At 34.3% G+C, this 15,105-nt stretch overlaps 1 protein-coding gene across 1 annotated transcript; it reads left to right on the top strand.

Moving 5' to 3' along the window:
* Positions 1-1,038: 1,038 nt before the first annotated feature.
* Positions 1,039-10,133, top strand: LOC125200763 (myosin-12). The gene is made up of 39 exons (XM_048098523.1): positions 1,039-1,169; positions 1,250-1,378; positions 1,704-1,847; positions 1,939-2,241; positions 2,340-2,398; positions 2,489-2,648; positions 2,728-2,877; positions 2,979-3,115; positions 3,202-3,348; positions 3,663-3,764; positions 3,845-3,902; positions 4,003-4,104; positions 4,200-4,237; positions 4,360-4,486; positions 4,566-4,736; positions 4,813-4,944; positions 5,019-5,125; positions 5,197-5,257; positions 5,334-5,511; positions 5,588-5,793; positions 5,945-6,064; positions 6,135-6,233; positions 6,328-6,543; positions 6,795-6,934; positions 7,021-7,122; positions 7,322-7,517; positions 7,588-7,683; positions 7,760-7,819; positions 7,899-8,069; positions 8,140-8,295; positions 8,374-8,577; positions 8,651-8,797; positions 8,870-8,940; positions 9,025-9,124; positions 9,205-9,261; positions 9,343-9,399; positions 9,496-9,576; positions 9,661-9,743; positions 9,812-10,133. Exons 1-39 carry the CDS (start codon positions 1,167-1,169, stop codon positions 9,936-9,938), a joined length of 4,797 nt encoding a protein of 1,598 aa, XP_047954480.1. The 5' UTR covers positions 1,039-1,166; the 3' UTR covers positions 9,939-10,133.
* Positions 10,134-15,105: the final 4,972 nt, after the last annotated feature.

Raw genomic sequence — 15,105 nt, 5'->3', positions numbered from 1 at the left:
TTTAGCCATGAATAGCCCTTGTTTCTGGTTGAATGCGTGTGTTTGCTACAATAATCTTACTCGACCAGTGGTGTGACCGGTCCAACTAGTTGAATTAGCTTCGCTAGTTTGCTTAACGGTTCAAATTTTAAAACATTGATCAAGACTATTCGGGTGAGCTTGTAATGTTGTACATATAGTATTAGAAAATAGTGCAAAGAAGATTGCAAATTGGCTGATTATGTACTGAATATCATAGGAAAACAACATAAATGAAAATAAATGCTTACTTATTTATCAAAATTCAACTGCGGAATATAATAATGAAATTTTTTATACTTAGACTACTAAGTACGCATGCCAAGATCGTAAACTAAATCAAAAGACAAACAAGTAAACCCCAAATAATTAAAATAACAAATAAACTAACAAATAAAGACTCTTACATTGGAATATATAAAAAATGACAAATAACATAACCTTTGCTATTTTCAAGGGAAGTTTCATTACTTTAATGCATGACGATCTAAAAATCTTAAGGTGGATGTTATTAATTCCGAACATGAATGTTCAATACTATCAATCACTTTGATAAACATCTATTTTGATGGGCCTAAATCGATAAAACTCCTTTCTAGAGGGGCATGAATGTCACTATTGATGATATTTTCCAAGTAATTAATCTCCTACCTTGTTAAAAAGCCATTGATTAAAGAGAAAGCTAAGGGGCCAAGCCAACCATTTAAAAGAAAAAGCAATACCAAAAAATTGAAAGTTTAGTAGCAACTAGTAACATCATAATTAGCAAGAATGTGACATTTTATTTTACTACATTGCAAGGCTATAGCCACAGGTCCACTCATCACCATGCTGCAATCATATCATTCATGCTGCTGCAACTCTGGTTGGATCTCATTGGCCGGTTTGAACAACAGAATTCACGCGCGTTTCACAGGATCAGTACATCTTTTGGGGTGCCATGTCAGCATCCGACGTGGACCAAGAAAATCGGAGTTGACAGAATGTCACTGCATTTTGCCTTTTGCTTTTGTGTTTGCGTTTTTCACCACCTTCCTTCATTACCCTACTTTTCCAGTCGGCATTCCTTTTCATTTCCACATTCCTTCAAATACTCTCTCTCTCTGTAGCTGAAACTTATTCATTGTGTTCAATGCTCAGATAGTCTAATGGTAAGCTGATTTGCCGTGATTTTGAATTGATTTCTGCAGTTTTGTGATTAGCAAGCTAATCAACTCATTTGATGATTCAGGGAACTCCAGTAAACATAATTGTTGGATCGCATGTTTGGGCTGAAGATCCTGAAGCTGCCTGGATCGATGGGCAAGTGTTGGAGATTAAAGGATCGGATGCAACCATACTTACCACAAACGGCAACACTGTGAGTCAATCAATTTTCAATTTCAAGCACCAACACATTTCTACCTGCAAACTGTATCATATTCAATCCAGTTGTTAGTAATAGCAGGATTATTTACAGTTTTGCAACCATGCAAATTCAGCACATGTATCTTAATCAATGGAGTCATGAAATTAAGAATAGTATTGATGGAGCCAAATTCCATGGTTTTATGTTTTTGAATGAAAATAGAGCATATAAACAAGCAGCCATCACCTTGAAGAAATGCTGTTTAGTAGTTTGAAGTTTAGAAGGTGTAGGAATATTTCCTGTATAAATATTTGAAAGAATGAATTCATGATTTCAGATAGTTGCAGCTATTTCAAGCATATATCCAAAGGATACTGAAGCGCCCCCTTCCGGGGTTGATGATATGACCAAGTTAGCGTACCTCCACGAGCCAGGGGTGTTACACAATCTCGCCTGTCGCTTTTCTCTCAATGAGATATATGTAACTTCTGTCCACCCAATTTGATTTACAACTATTAGCAGAACGCTGAAGAAAACAGAGAAGACTGATAACAATCTTGGAAATGGTGCAGACTTACACGGGGAACATTTTGATAGCAGTGAATCCTTTCCGGAGGTTGCCACATCTGTACGATATCCACATGATGCAGCAGTACAAAGGAGCTGCTTTCGGAGAGCTGAGTCCGCATCTCTTTGCCGTTGCAGATACCTGCTACAGGTCGATAATCAATGAACATGGAAGCCAGTCTATCTTGGTGAGTGGAGAGAGTGGAGCTGGAAAGACGGAAACAACGAAAATGCTAATGAGATATCTAGCATTCATGGGAGGGAGGTCTGGCACAGAAGGAAGAACAGTAGAGCAACAGGTTTTGGAGGTGAGAAGAGATGTCTCCACCCTTCATTCGTAGCCTCGCTAGCGCTTAGCATTCGAAGATTCACAGATATTTACCTTTCTAAATTTTTATATTTTCAGTCAAATCCAGTTTTGGAAGCATTTGGCAATGCAAAAACTGTTAAAAATAACAATTCCAGGTAAATGGATGCACAAAATGTTTCAAGTTCAATTTCAAGTTGTTAAGTATAGGCTTGGAAGACTTTCACTTGACTGACTGGTGGCACCAGTCGTTTTGGAAAATTTGTCGAAATCCAATTCGATAAGCAGGGGAAGATCTCAGGGGCTGCAGTTCGGACTTATCTCCTAGAAAGATCGCGTGTTTGCCAAGTCTCTGATCCGGAGAGGAACTACCATTGCTTTTACATGCTTTGTGCAGCGCCTCCAGAGGTGATGTGGATTTCATGAATCGAATTTGTATGAGTATGACCACCGTGCCTAGACTGCTAAACCTACTATTTAACTGCAGGAAGTGAAGAGGTACAAGCTTGGACATCCAAGATCATTTCACTATTTGAATCAAAGTAATTGTTATGAGGTGGCGAATGTAGATGATGCCAGAGAATACCTGGAAACCAGAAATGCCATGGACATTGTTGGAATCAGCCAGGATGAGCAGGTACATCCCTTGACTGGGAAAAAGCAGTATTGAGTATCAGATTTTGCAGCCTCAATTCACATTCATAATCGACACTCTTATTTCTTCCTGTCATTGAGTAGGAAGCTATATTCCGTGTAGTGGCTGCTATACTCCATTTGGGGAATATAGAGTTTCTCAAGGGGAGTGAAGTAGATTCATCTAAGCTAAAAAATGATAAGTCGCGCTATCACCTTCAGACAGCGGCTGAGCTACTACAGTAAGAGATCTCTTCAGTTTTCGCACTTGATACAACATTTGAGCTTTATGATGTTCTTGAATGTTCCTTGAAATGGCATCATACAGGTGCAGTGAGAAGGCACTTGAGGACTCTCTTTGCAAGCGTGTCATTGTTACCCCCGATGGGAGCATCACAAAACCACTCGATCCTGCTGCAGCTGTCACAAGCAGGGATGCTTTTGCAAAGACAGTATATTCCAGATTATTTGATTGGTGAGTGAGTTCCTCAAGTCATCCTCTTGAAATGTTAAGCAGAGAGTTTCTTCTTGCTTTTTTAAGAATTATAGTATTTGAACAAAGAATATACTAAACAATAGAGTCACATTTAAGAGTTACTTGAATTAGAAGATGAAGTGATGTATTTTATATAGTTTATATCACTTCAAGCTTTTGTAGCAATGGAATAGTATGGTTTATTTGATATTACCCCAAAGTCCATAAGGTAAAAATCTGATTTAATTTTAAGAAATAAAGACTATCTATGATGTAGTTATTGTGAATAATAGAAACTACTACTATTATGACAGGATCGTGGACAAGATAAACAATTCGATTGGTCAAGATCCGAATGCTAAAAGCATAATTGGAGTCCTAGATATTTATGGGTTCGAGAGCTTCAAGATCAACAGGTATTTACTTCCATTCTGTCTGAGCATAACAGAGGTATCTGTACCTGAAGACTAACTTGTCTGCACCCTGCATATTGAAGTTTTGAGCAGTTGTGTATCAACCTAACGAACGAGAAGTTGCAACAGCACTTCAATCAGGTATAATATGGTTCGCTTAATATCTTCACCCTGCACCGTGTATACATATCTTATGATCCCATGGACCTATGCTGATTCATTAGACAAACATATATTGCAGCATGTTTTCAAGATGGAACAAGAGGAGTATACAAAGGAGGAAATTGACTGGAGCTATGTTGAGTTCGTAGACAATCAAGACGTTTTAGATCTTATCGAAAAGGTTTGTGTGTGCATGTGTGTCTCTGTGACGATGCATGCTAATCTAATTAAATTCATAATGTTAACAACAGTTTTTGGATATTTATTTACCTGCAGAAACCAGGAGGAATAATTGCTCTTCTTGATGAAGCCTGGTAAGCTGCTCTAGCCACTGCCATCTACTGATCATCAAAGAATAAAATAAATGAAACATCTCTTGCTTTGAAACAAAAGAAGAATGAAAAGGAAGATATAACAGAATTTCCCAATCTTGCAGCATGTTTCCAAAGTCAACTCATGAAACTTTCGCGCAGAAGATGTACCAGACTTATAAAGCTCACAAACGGTTCAGCAAGCCGAAACTTGCTAGAACCGACTTCACCATAAATCACTATGCTGGTGATGTATGTAAGAAAAAGGACACAGACATTTATAAGGTCTGGTGAATATAGAATTTCTTAATGTTCTCTTCTGTAATAACAGGTAACCTATCAAGCAGATCAATTTCTCGACAAAAATAAGGATTATGTTATTGCAGAACATCAAGCTCTTTTGAATGATTCCACCTGCTCATTTGTTGCAAATCTTTTCCCTTCATTGCCTGAAGAAACATCAAAGCAATCCAAGTTTTCCTCCATCGGCGCCCGCTTCAAAGTAGGTGAAAATCAGTAAACTGTACAGAAATTCATCATCAGTCAAACACTCATATTTTACCTTGAAAAATTTACAGCAACAATTACAATCATTAATGGAAACCCTGAGCACAACAGAGCCACATTACATCAGATGTGTGAAGCCAAATACAGTTCTGAAACCTGGGATATTTGAGAACTTCAATGTCTTGAACCAGTTGAGATGTGGAGTAAGTCACTTACTCATTCATGGTACATGTTTTAAATTTCTGAGACTCGTTAAACATATGTGACACTCTGGCAGGGTGTACTAGAGGCCATAAGAATAAGCTGTGCAGGGTATCCAACAAAAAGAACATTTGATGAGTTTATAGACCGGTTTGGAATGCTAGCTCCGGATATTGTGGATGGGTGAGTAACCAATCTTATCAATCACAAAAATGAGATCCAAGGATAATATTATGTTGATATCTGCATCGCAGGTCAGATGAGAAATTAGGATGTGTTGCAATATGTGACAGAATGGGCTTAAAAGGCTATCAGGTAAGAAATCTTACTAGTAATTTAAATCTAATTCTAAGATAAATATTTAGCATTATTTGCATTTCTTGCACCTCAGATTGGGAAAAGCAAGGTGTTTCTCAGAGCGGGGCAGATGGCTGAATTAGATGCTAGAAGAGCAGAAGTTGTGGCTCATGCTGTCAGGCGCATTCAAAGGCAAATCCGAACTCACCTTACAAGGAAAGAGTTTATAATTCTACGAAAGGCGTCCATAAATATCCAGAAACTTTGGAGAGGTATTAGAAATGTCATAAGCTTTCTCTGACTATAAATGATTTTCATAACAATACCTTTCTTTTATGCTTTGCACAGCACGGATCGCATGTAAGCTTTATGAACACATGAGGAGAGAAGCTGCTTCAATCCGAATACAGAAACATGCACGTACTCGTGCAGCAAGAAATTCATACATCAAATTGCAGGAGGCAGCGTTAGTAATTCAAACTGGCTTACGAGCAATGGCAGCACGGAATGAGTTCAGACGCAGAAGACGAAACAAAGGAGCAACAATCATTCAGGTAATACCATTTGAAAGTAAGGCAGATTGGAGACTAATGATATCGGTCTGTATTTCTCGATTGGAATAAAAATTGATTAAACTCACCGCCTTTGTGCTTCTACAATACATAGCCAGCAATCTAGATGAAAAATTTATCTGTCTTTTTCCAGACACAATGGAGAAGTTTCTATGCCCTTTCTGCCTATAAACGTCTCAAGAAAGCCAACCTTTCACTTCAATGCCTATGGCGAGCTAGAATAGCTAGAAAAGAGCTTCGGAAGTTAAGAATGGTTAGTATTACTGCTACAGTCTTACTGCTAATAATTGCATATGTCATAGGCTAATGTAGACCTAAAACAGGAAGCAAGAGACACAGGAGCCCTCAAGGAAGCAAAGGACAAGCTGGAAAAGCGTGTTGACGAGCTAACATGGAGATTAGACATTGAAAAACACCTACGGGTAAGCTACAAATTCACTCTGTCAATCTTAATATTAGCTTGTGATGATATGCATCCTTCAATTATACATCATAATAAAATTAATCATGTTGCAGATGGATATTGAAGAATCTAAGGGCCAGGAAATAGCAAAACTGCAGAATGTTTTACAGGATATGCAAACGCAGCTTCAGGAAGCTCAAGCTGCAATTATTCATGAAAGAGAAGCTGCCAAGATAGCAATTGAACAAGCCCCGCCAGTCATCAAAGAGGTACCGGTTGTTGACAACACGAAGGTGGAGCAATTGACAAATAAAAACCACGAACTCGAGGTATCGTCAAGCAACTATATTATACTACAAAGATAGCATTTTTATCTGGAGACTAGAATAGTCACAATAATGCATGAAGACTTCATTTAGCAAAAAAGTGCTGCAAGGATAAATGCACAAAAACTCTACCATGCACTATTCCAGAACATCGCCCGAGGCAAATTCCGGAAAAAATTATTGCCAACGTAGAAACTAGCAAACCTCATATGTTTAGGTGGGAAGCTGACCTAATTCCGACTGCATATTTGCAGGAAGAGATCACTGAATTGAAGAAGAAGGTAGAGGAGTTTGAGCAAGCTTATTCAAAGGTGGAACTAGAAAGCAATGCCAGATTTAAAGAAGCAGAAGAGGCACAAATGAAAGCTGCACAACTGCAAGAGAGCATCGAAAGGTATTTGGTAGTATTACTACTAAAACATGTAGCCATATCGGAATTGTTGACTCTGTTATAACTATACCTGTTTTATATCTCAACAGATTAGAATCGAACCTATCTAATCTCGAGTCTGAGAATCAGGTGCTACGTCAGCAGGCTCTGGTTTTATCAGCTCAGGAGGGCTTGACTGAGGAAATGGAACTGTAAGAATATAAAAAAGAGACTCTGAACTAACCTTAAAACTTGACACCTTTTTCCCACAGAAATTCAATATGCAAATTTCAGTCAATACCTAATAGATAGTTGATGATAAAACACACTTGAAGCACTTAGTGTAGCTGGCCACATAGACGGTATTTATTGTTAGAAATACTGCAGAAATCTAAAATTGTTTTATATCAGACTGAGGGAGAAGATTAAAGATTTGGAGTCGGAGAACATGTTGCTTCACAGTCAAAAAGTTGTTGTGCAACAAATACAAAGTTCTGATGTTGTGCAACAAATACAGAGTTCTGATGTTGTGCCACAAATACAGAATTCTGATGTTGTGCAACAAATACAGAGTACTGATGATGATCAAGTTATCTCAACAGTAAAGGTACAGTAGTAGGTTTGTACTAATTACAGAGTTTGCAATTTTACTGAAGTGTGGCCGCTTTAAAACTCAGAATTTGGACAATGGATACGAGGACCATAATGGCCTGGACACTGTGGAACATCAACCAGCAACAAAAGTAGACCAGCAGATCAATGAAGTGATTAAGGTTACATTCAACAAGTACATATAAAAATAAGTTTTCTGTTAACGGTGTTAGTAAGCAAGTACATATTCTTGTGTAGGATTCTGAGGTTATTCCCCCTCCTCTCTCTAAACAGAGATCCTTGACGGATAGACAGCAGGTAGTAAAACCACCACTCGCTAATATCAACGAAGAAATATGTTTCTATGAATAATGGGAATTTGCATGTTATTTATCAGGAAAATCATGACGCACTGATCAAATGTCTTCTAGAAGACAGCCGCTTTGATAAGAATAGGCCAGTTGCTGCCTGCATCGTCTACAGAACACTCATACAGTGGAGATCCTTCGAAGCAGATAAAACTAATATATTTGATAGGATTATTCATGCAATCCAATCATCAATTGAGGTAACCGAACAAGAGCATAAATGTTCAACATATAATTACCAACGATTATTACAAGCAGTTTTATCTGCAGAACCAGGACAGCACAAAGAATCTGGCTTATTGGCTGTCAACAACTTCAACTCTTTTGTTTCTTCTGCAAAGAACGATCAAGGCAAGCAACTCATCAGCAGCAGCTTCGAGAAGAAACAGAAGTTCACCCATCTCGTTTTTTGGTAGAATGGCACAGGTAAGCATTGATGCAAATGAGTCATCTGCATAAAATGTCAGTGTGCAGCTATTACATGTTGTAGTGTTCCATTGTCAGGGGCGGTCATCTTCTATGATCATGGGACTATCTAGTGGCTACAGCGGAATGGAGGGCAACCCCATCACCAAATCAAGGATTGAAGCAAAATACCCGGCTTTGCTGTTTAAGCAACATCTCACAGCATGTGTCGAGAAAATATATGGGATGATTCGCGATGGCTTAAAGAAAGAGATCAGTCCATTTCTTAATTTATGTATACAAGTAAGTACTTGTCAATTGCAAAAGATTATTAACAAATGCTTTTTATGAATCTCAAAATTTATGGTATAAACAGGCACCAAGAGTTGCGAGGATCAGACCGGTAAAAGGGTCCTCTAAAACCATCCATTCACATAATATGAAACAACAGAGCTCTAGCCTACACTGGCAAACCATCGTCCATTGCTTCGATCATACCATGAAAATACTGTCTGAAAATTATGTAAGTAGAAACATCTTAATCCTCAAATGATTTTGTAAAACATGTTAATGATGACAAGACAATCTTTGTTAGGTTGCACCAACCATCACAAGGAAGATTTTCAGCCAAGTATTCTCATTCATAAATGTTCAACTTTTCAATAGGTGAGAAATCATTACTACTTCCAAATTTGCACCCCAGCAACAATGTTAATGTCCTAATAGGCTAATACTGCTTAATATTGTCAGCTTACTGCTACGCCGTGAATGCTGTTCATTTAGCAACGGTGAATATGTTAAGGCAGGTTTACAAGAACTGGAGAACTGGTGTGTGAAAGCAACACCTGAGGTAAATGCTTACTCGCATAAAAACTTATTAATGATTCAGGAAAGGTCAATTTTTCTTACGTATCTTACATCTTTATGCAGTATGCTGGATCCTCGTGGGACGAACTACAACACATAAGACAAGCTATAGCTTTTCTGGTATAGCAAAACCAGTTCATCTTGCATTATATTTTAAAGAATCACCACTGATCATGTGATAAATCTCTTAACCATTCACAGGTCCTGCACCAGAAAACTCACAAGTCCTTGGATGAGATCACGAGTGAACTCTGCCCGGTAAACTTGACCTTATATAGCACTCCTGTTTCCTCACTCGAAACCGTGAACACACCTTAGTCATAACATCAATCTACTCTCCATTGGTCTGATCAGGTATTGAGTATTGCACAAATATATAGAATCGGAACCATGTTTTGGGATGATAAATATGGAACCCAAGGATTATCTACCGAGGTAATGGCTCTTCATATATGCCTTATTTATGTCTATTGCATCATAGTTTGGCTTTATTCAAAGCTTGCAATTATTTGAATTTAGGTGATTGCAAAGATGAAAGCTCTGACAGTAGAAGATTCAATTAGCTCACCAAACAATACATTCTTGCTGGATGTAGATTCAAGGTATTCAAAATTTAAAGCATAAAACTCAAGAAACAGCAGGCACTAACGCGAATTTATTCGAATTGCAGCATACCTTTCTCCATTGATGAGATATCACAGTCGTTCCAGGATATCAATGTATCAGATGTGAATCCGCCGCCTCTTCTTCGTCAAAGATCAGACTTCCATTTTCTGTTGCAGATAGCAGAATCATAATTCTGCACAATCGCCAATTTTGATTTGATTCAGCATATAGATATGATGAATACACATTGTTTTTTCCCCTTTTGAGTGGTGAGGGAGTGAGTGTGAGTGTGAGCGTTCAAAATGTAAATCCCCTTCTTTTCATTCTACCATTAATTTCTCTGTTTTGATTCACAACATTTATCCAATTACTATTATTTGTGTAAACATTAGCCCATGAAATCCTCTAAATCAACCAATGGAACAACGCAGCCATTATCATTTGTTGCATGCCAATTACAGCATCGTGCATAACATAATAACACTGAACCAACTAATGTAGTAGCACACATTATTTTGTACGAGTGTTCATGCAAAAAAAAATGATATTGCATATTAAATTGTTCGATAGCTATGTTATGTTTCAACTAGCAACAATAGACAATTATCATAGTTTCAACAAGTTAACATATTTTGTGTTTGGTAGCTAAAGATAATTGTTAGTTAAAAAAAATATGTTGCACAATTAATATGAGCGACTAAATCACACGTAGACTAGCTTCCTTAATTTTAGAATTTTACAAACAGAACACAATTCTCTTTCGTCTATCTCCATGTCAGCAATATTATTTATTTTCTTTTATAGCTTTCCTTTATGAATTTGTGCCTTCTCATTCTTTATCTTTCTACCGGAAAATACAAACTTTTGCATCAGCATATGAATACTACTCCTTAACTTTCTTCTTCACCTAAACTAAACTATTTCATGGTTAGTTTCTGATCAAATAAAATAGCATCGTTTTTTATTACTGTATAGTATTAATGGTCTTAAAAAATTCTCTAGTATTGATGATCTTGAAAAATAGTGCTACTTTTTAAATTTTTTAATAGCTTAATCCTTTAGCTCTGGTTTGTGATTTGATAAATACAATTATATAAAAATGTGTTTAATGAGATATAATGTCTCCATGTAAAACTAGTTCCCCAATTACTTTAAACTACTAGTATTGCAGAAGTTTTGAAAGAAAAATAATAAGGACTCAAATTTTGAATGAAGTAGGCTTTGAAAGGATGAAATTAGTTAGATACCATAAAGTACTACGAAAAAATAAGATGTATTCTTATAAAATCCGTTTCAATACAATCAAATCATCAAAAAGGTTAAAATATTGTCTAGCAACACTAAGCAAACAGAATAGAAAAAATCACTAGCTATGAACATCAATCTTTTTCATTTGCATATCCATTGATATTGATGTTGTGACGGTCATCTGCAACTGATCTGAAATATAAAAATGAGAGTAAAAAGAGTAAATTAAATTTATTGGTTATTAAAACAACTAAACAATGTAAATAATGGAAGTCATCAAATTCACTTATATCTATTCAATAGAGTTGCTAATATAGAAAATTATGAAACCTAAATCTTAAAACGGCTAGTACCCCTGATCTCCCCACTTCATCTTTGGCAATTAGGCTTGAAAAATTAACAGTCAACTAATTTTTCCTATCTTTTGCAATTTTAGGCGATTCTTCCATCATCTTTCTTCATGCTTTTATGCAATTTCTAACCAGACATAAAACAATCTAATAACTTTATGCAATTTCTAACCAGACATAAAACAATCTAATAACCTTGTATTGTGTTAGAATTCATGAATAAAATATGTTTTAAAATTCCCAAAAATTAGCAATAATAGTGGACAAGCACTAGGATATCCCAACAAACAAATTCACAAATACGGAATTAAAATTTCGACACGAATACGGGAAAAATGCAACCATTTTACATGCAAAATGTCAAAAGGGTTCCACTTTTCACCATCTCACTTCATTTATTACACACTCAAACAATTTCTTAAAACTCGTGCCCTAACTATTAAACTGAGACGGTAGGAGTAATTGATAGTTCGTTCATTGGGTTCATTTGAATATAGTGGTTTCAGTGGAATCACGTTCATATATTAGCGGTTACCAAATAATGAGATTATCAGCGGTTACTTTACGTTTATAATTTTACACCTGATGTTTGTAAACTTTCAAATTTATACCCAAATTCACGAATATCAAAGAAGTCAAAAACTCGTATTTTATATATGTATAGATTAGTTAAAAAAATAAGTTTAATCTAAATTATAGCTTTTAATATAAAATGGCATTTTTGTAATATCCTCAAAAAATTTCTTTGTATAGATTGATGGTTGTATTTTATTCGTCTCATATCTACTGTCAAGGAGTAGTATAATATGATAAATAATATGTCTAAAGCCATATATAGAGTAAAAAATGATCATTGAATTCAACTCATAACTTCTAAGTTATTTATAGACTCAAAAGTAACTCATGCTAGAATATTTTAACTAATTGTCTTATACTTAGTTCTAGGTTTTTTTTATTATTATTAAAACTAGTTTTACCATCCGTGCTATGCACCGGCCATAAAATTTTCAGAGAATTCTAAGAAAATGAACAAAAAAATAGATGATAAAAATTATAATTATGCTTGTTGACAAAGAATAAATGTCTAATAATAAAAACATTGCAAAAATCAAAGGCAAACGAATCAGAGTATATAACCAGATGAAAATGGTAGGAAGAAAGAAAACAAATAAAAGGTAAGAAAATTAATTACATTACAAATAGTCTTATAAATCTTTTCGGATGATATTTTCAACACTATTAATACAATCCTGGATGTGCAGGAAATATTACAAAACAGTTTACATGATGTCTAGAATTAAAGATATAAGTTGTAAACTAACAGAGAAAAAGAAAAATGTATTAATAAACTTATGACTATGAATGTTACATATATTCGATGTACATATAATAATAAATTGTTATTTCAAAGAATACTATACAAATAAATAAAAAAAATTAATATATATTTCAAGTACACTACATGAACTAAAGAGGACTAAACCTTAATCAAAGTAGTTTCGGAAAGATGGAACAAATCTTGTTTCTAATGCTTGCACTGGCATAAACGACACAGACAATCTGAAAAAATAAAATGTTGACAATCTGAAAAGGTAAAAAACTGAATATAGTTTATTCAATGTGGAGCCAAAATATCTTTAAACTCCGACTATGCGATTTGGATTAAAATCTATTTGGTGTGATAAAGTTTAACAATTATATTTATGATTCAATACATGAAAAAAAAAATGGGTGAAATATTACCAATCATTTATATTTTAAATATAATTTTTTTTAAGTTATAATAATTTCAACTATCAATTATTAAGCATAGTAAATTACTGTCTAACTAAAAAGAGCATTATAAAAGCATTAACAATATTGATAATAATCAAACCAAGAAGTGATAAGAAAATACCCCATCTTCATTGTCAATAGATGAAGTCCGTTCATAAAAAAAACAAATAACTATAGATTAGTTAAAAAAATAAGTTTAATTTAAATTATAGTTTTTAATATAAAATGGCATTTTTGTAATTATCCTCAAAATTTTTTTTATAAATTGATGGTTGTATTTTATTGGTCTGATATCAAGGAGTAGTATATTATGATACTAAATAATGTCTAGCCATTTATAGAGAGAAAAATGATCATTGAATTCTACTCATAAACTTCTAAGTTATTTATAAACTCAAAAGTAACTCGTGCTAGAATATTTTAACTAATTGTTCTATACTAGTTCTAGGTTCTTTTTTTTTATTATTAAAATAGTAGTGCAAGGTGCCAAGTTGATTAATTCTTGGTTACTCTAAAATTCTTCAAATTATTTTTCCCTTATTCTTGATTGATCTAGAGTTTTTAAGCAAAGTCAATAGTGATCTACTTAATTTATATATTTCATTTTGACAATTATGTATTTATTTTATTGGGCCTATAAATAAAGTGGTTGGGTTAAACTGAGATGCTCTGATACTATTTTGTCACGACCGCAATTTTGTTAAAGATAGCGAAACTGAGAAACCGTGATTAGAGGTGGGGAACAAGAGGAGGAGAATAGAAAGGAGATAATAATGATAGAATATTCACTCAGAAATAAACGGAAACAACTTCAAATTTAATTACTAGAATTTGAATGAGAATCTTACTTCTGAAAATTAAAACCCCGGGCTTGCTTTTATATATCTAGACCTGACCCAGCCTAAAATCACAAGCGAAGTCTGTCAGTGTACATAAATTTTCACAATTTTAGAAAAAAATTCACGCATTTTTTAATTTTAAGTACTTCTATTAGACTTTATAAATAAAAAATAGTTATATTTATTGGATTAAATTATTTATAAGATTTATGCTTTCATTTAGAATTCATGTTATCATGTACATGTATTGGATGATTTTGAAAGTACATGAATTATTTAATTGAATTTTAATTAATATTTTCAACATTTTTGACAGTAATACTCATATAAAGTGTCAACACATAATATATATAATGTCAATTATATGCATGTTCAATATCAATCAAATTTAATTGACATATTCAAGTGATGAGTTGACATGTTTACTATACCCATTGACCTCATGAAATCACGAAAACTAAAAGACCCTTTTTGAATTAATTAATACAAAATGAATTTTCATGTGTCACCACTAGATATCACTAGATTTATTAAATCTAATGATTAAAATTTGATTGTAGTTAACAATAGATAATATCCTTATACTATATATTAACACTTGATTAAAAATTTTAAAAATAAAATTAAACAAGTTTACAATAAAAATAAGAGCGAATTACAAATATGGTCCATGAACTATAAGTTTATCTTGCCAATAGCCCTTGGACTTTAAAAATATCTCCAGTAATCTCTGAACTAAGAGCTTATTTTAAAATCGGTCATTTTGCACTGTTTTCTCCCGAAAATGCCCTTTTGGGCTGTTGGACAATTTTGTCTTTTCTAATTTTTAACTTTTTCAATTTGATATTATTTCAATGATGTACTGATATTATTTCAAAATTATCTTTTTCTTCCCTTTACCATCTTCATTTTGATTCATTTGCCTTCGTTCTCTTATATTGACTATTGAGTCATTTTCCTATATAACACTCCCTCCGTCCCAGATAATTCGGGTCATTTTGACTGTGCACGGGTTTTAAGAATTGTAATGAAAAGTGAGTTGAAAAAGTTAGTGGAACGTGGATCCTACCTTTATATATTAGTTTTATAATAAAATATGAGTAGAAATGAGTTAGTGGAATATGAGGTCTACTACAAAAAATTGT

This window comes from Salvia hispanica, chromosome 1, assembly GCF_023119035.1.
Source record: "Salvia hispanica cultivar TCC Black 2014 chromosome 1, UniMelb_Shisp_WGS_1.0, whole genome shotgun sequence".
Taxonomy (NCBI): Eukaryota; Viridiplantae; Streptophyta; class Magnoliopsida; order Lamiales; family Lamiaceae; genus Salvia; species Salvia hispanica.
This window is presented reverse-complemented; position numbering and strand designations above follow the sequence as displayed.

Excerpts from the sequence above, each read along its gene's own strand:
- LOC125200763 (XM_048098523.1), top strand. Across the intron at positions 3,765-3,844 it reads GAGAGCTTCAAGATCAACAG|TTTTGAGCAGTTGTGTATCA; the intron begins GTATTTACTTCC and ends TGCATATTGAAG. Across the intron at positions 7,820-7,898 it reads CCTTGACGGATAGACAGCAG|GAAAATCATGACGCACTGAT; the intron begins GTAGTAAAACCA and ends GTTATTTATCAG.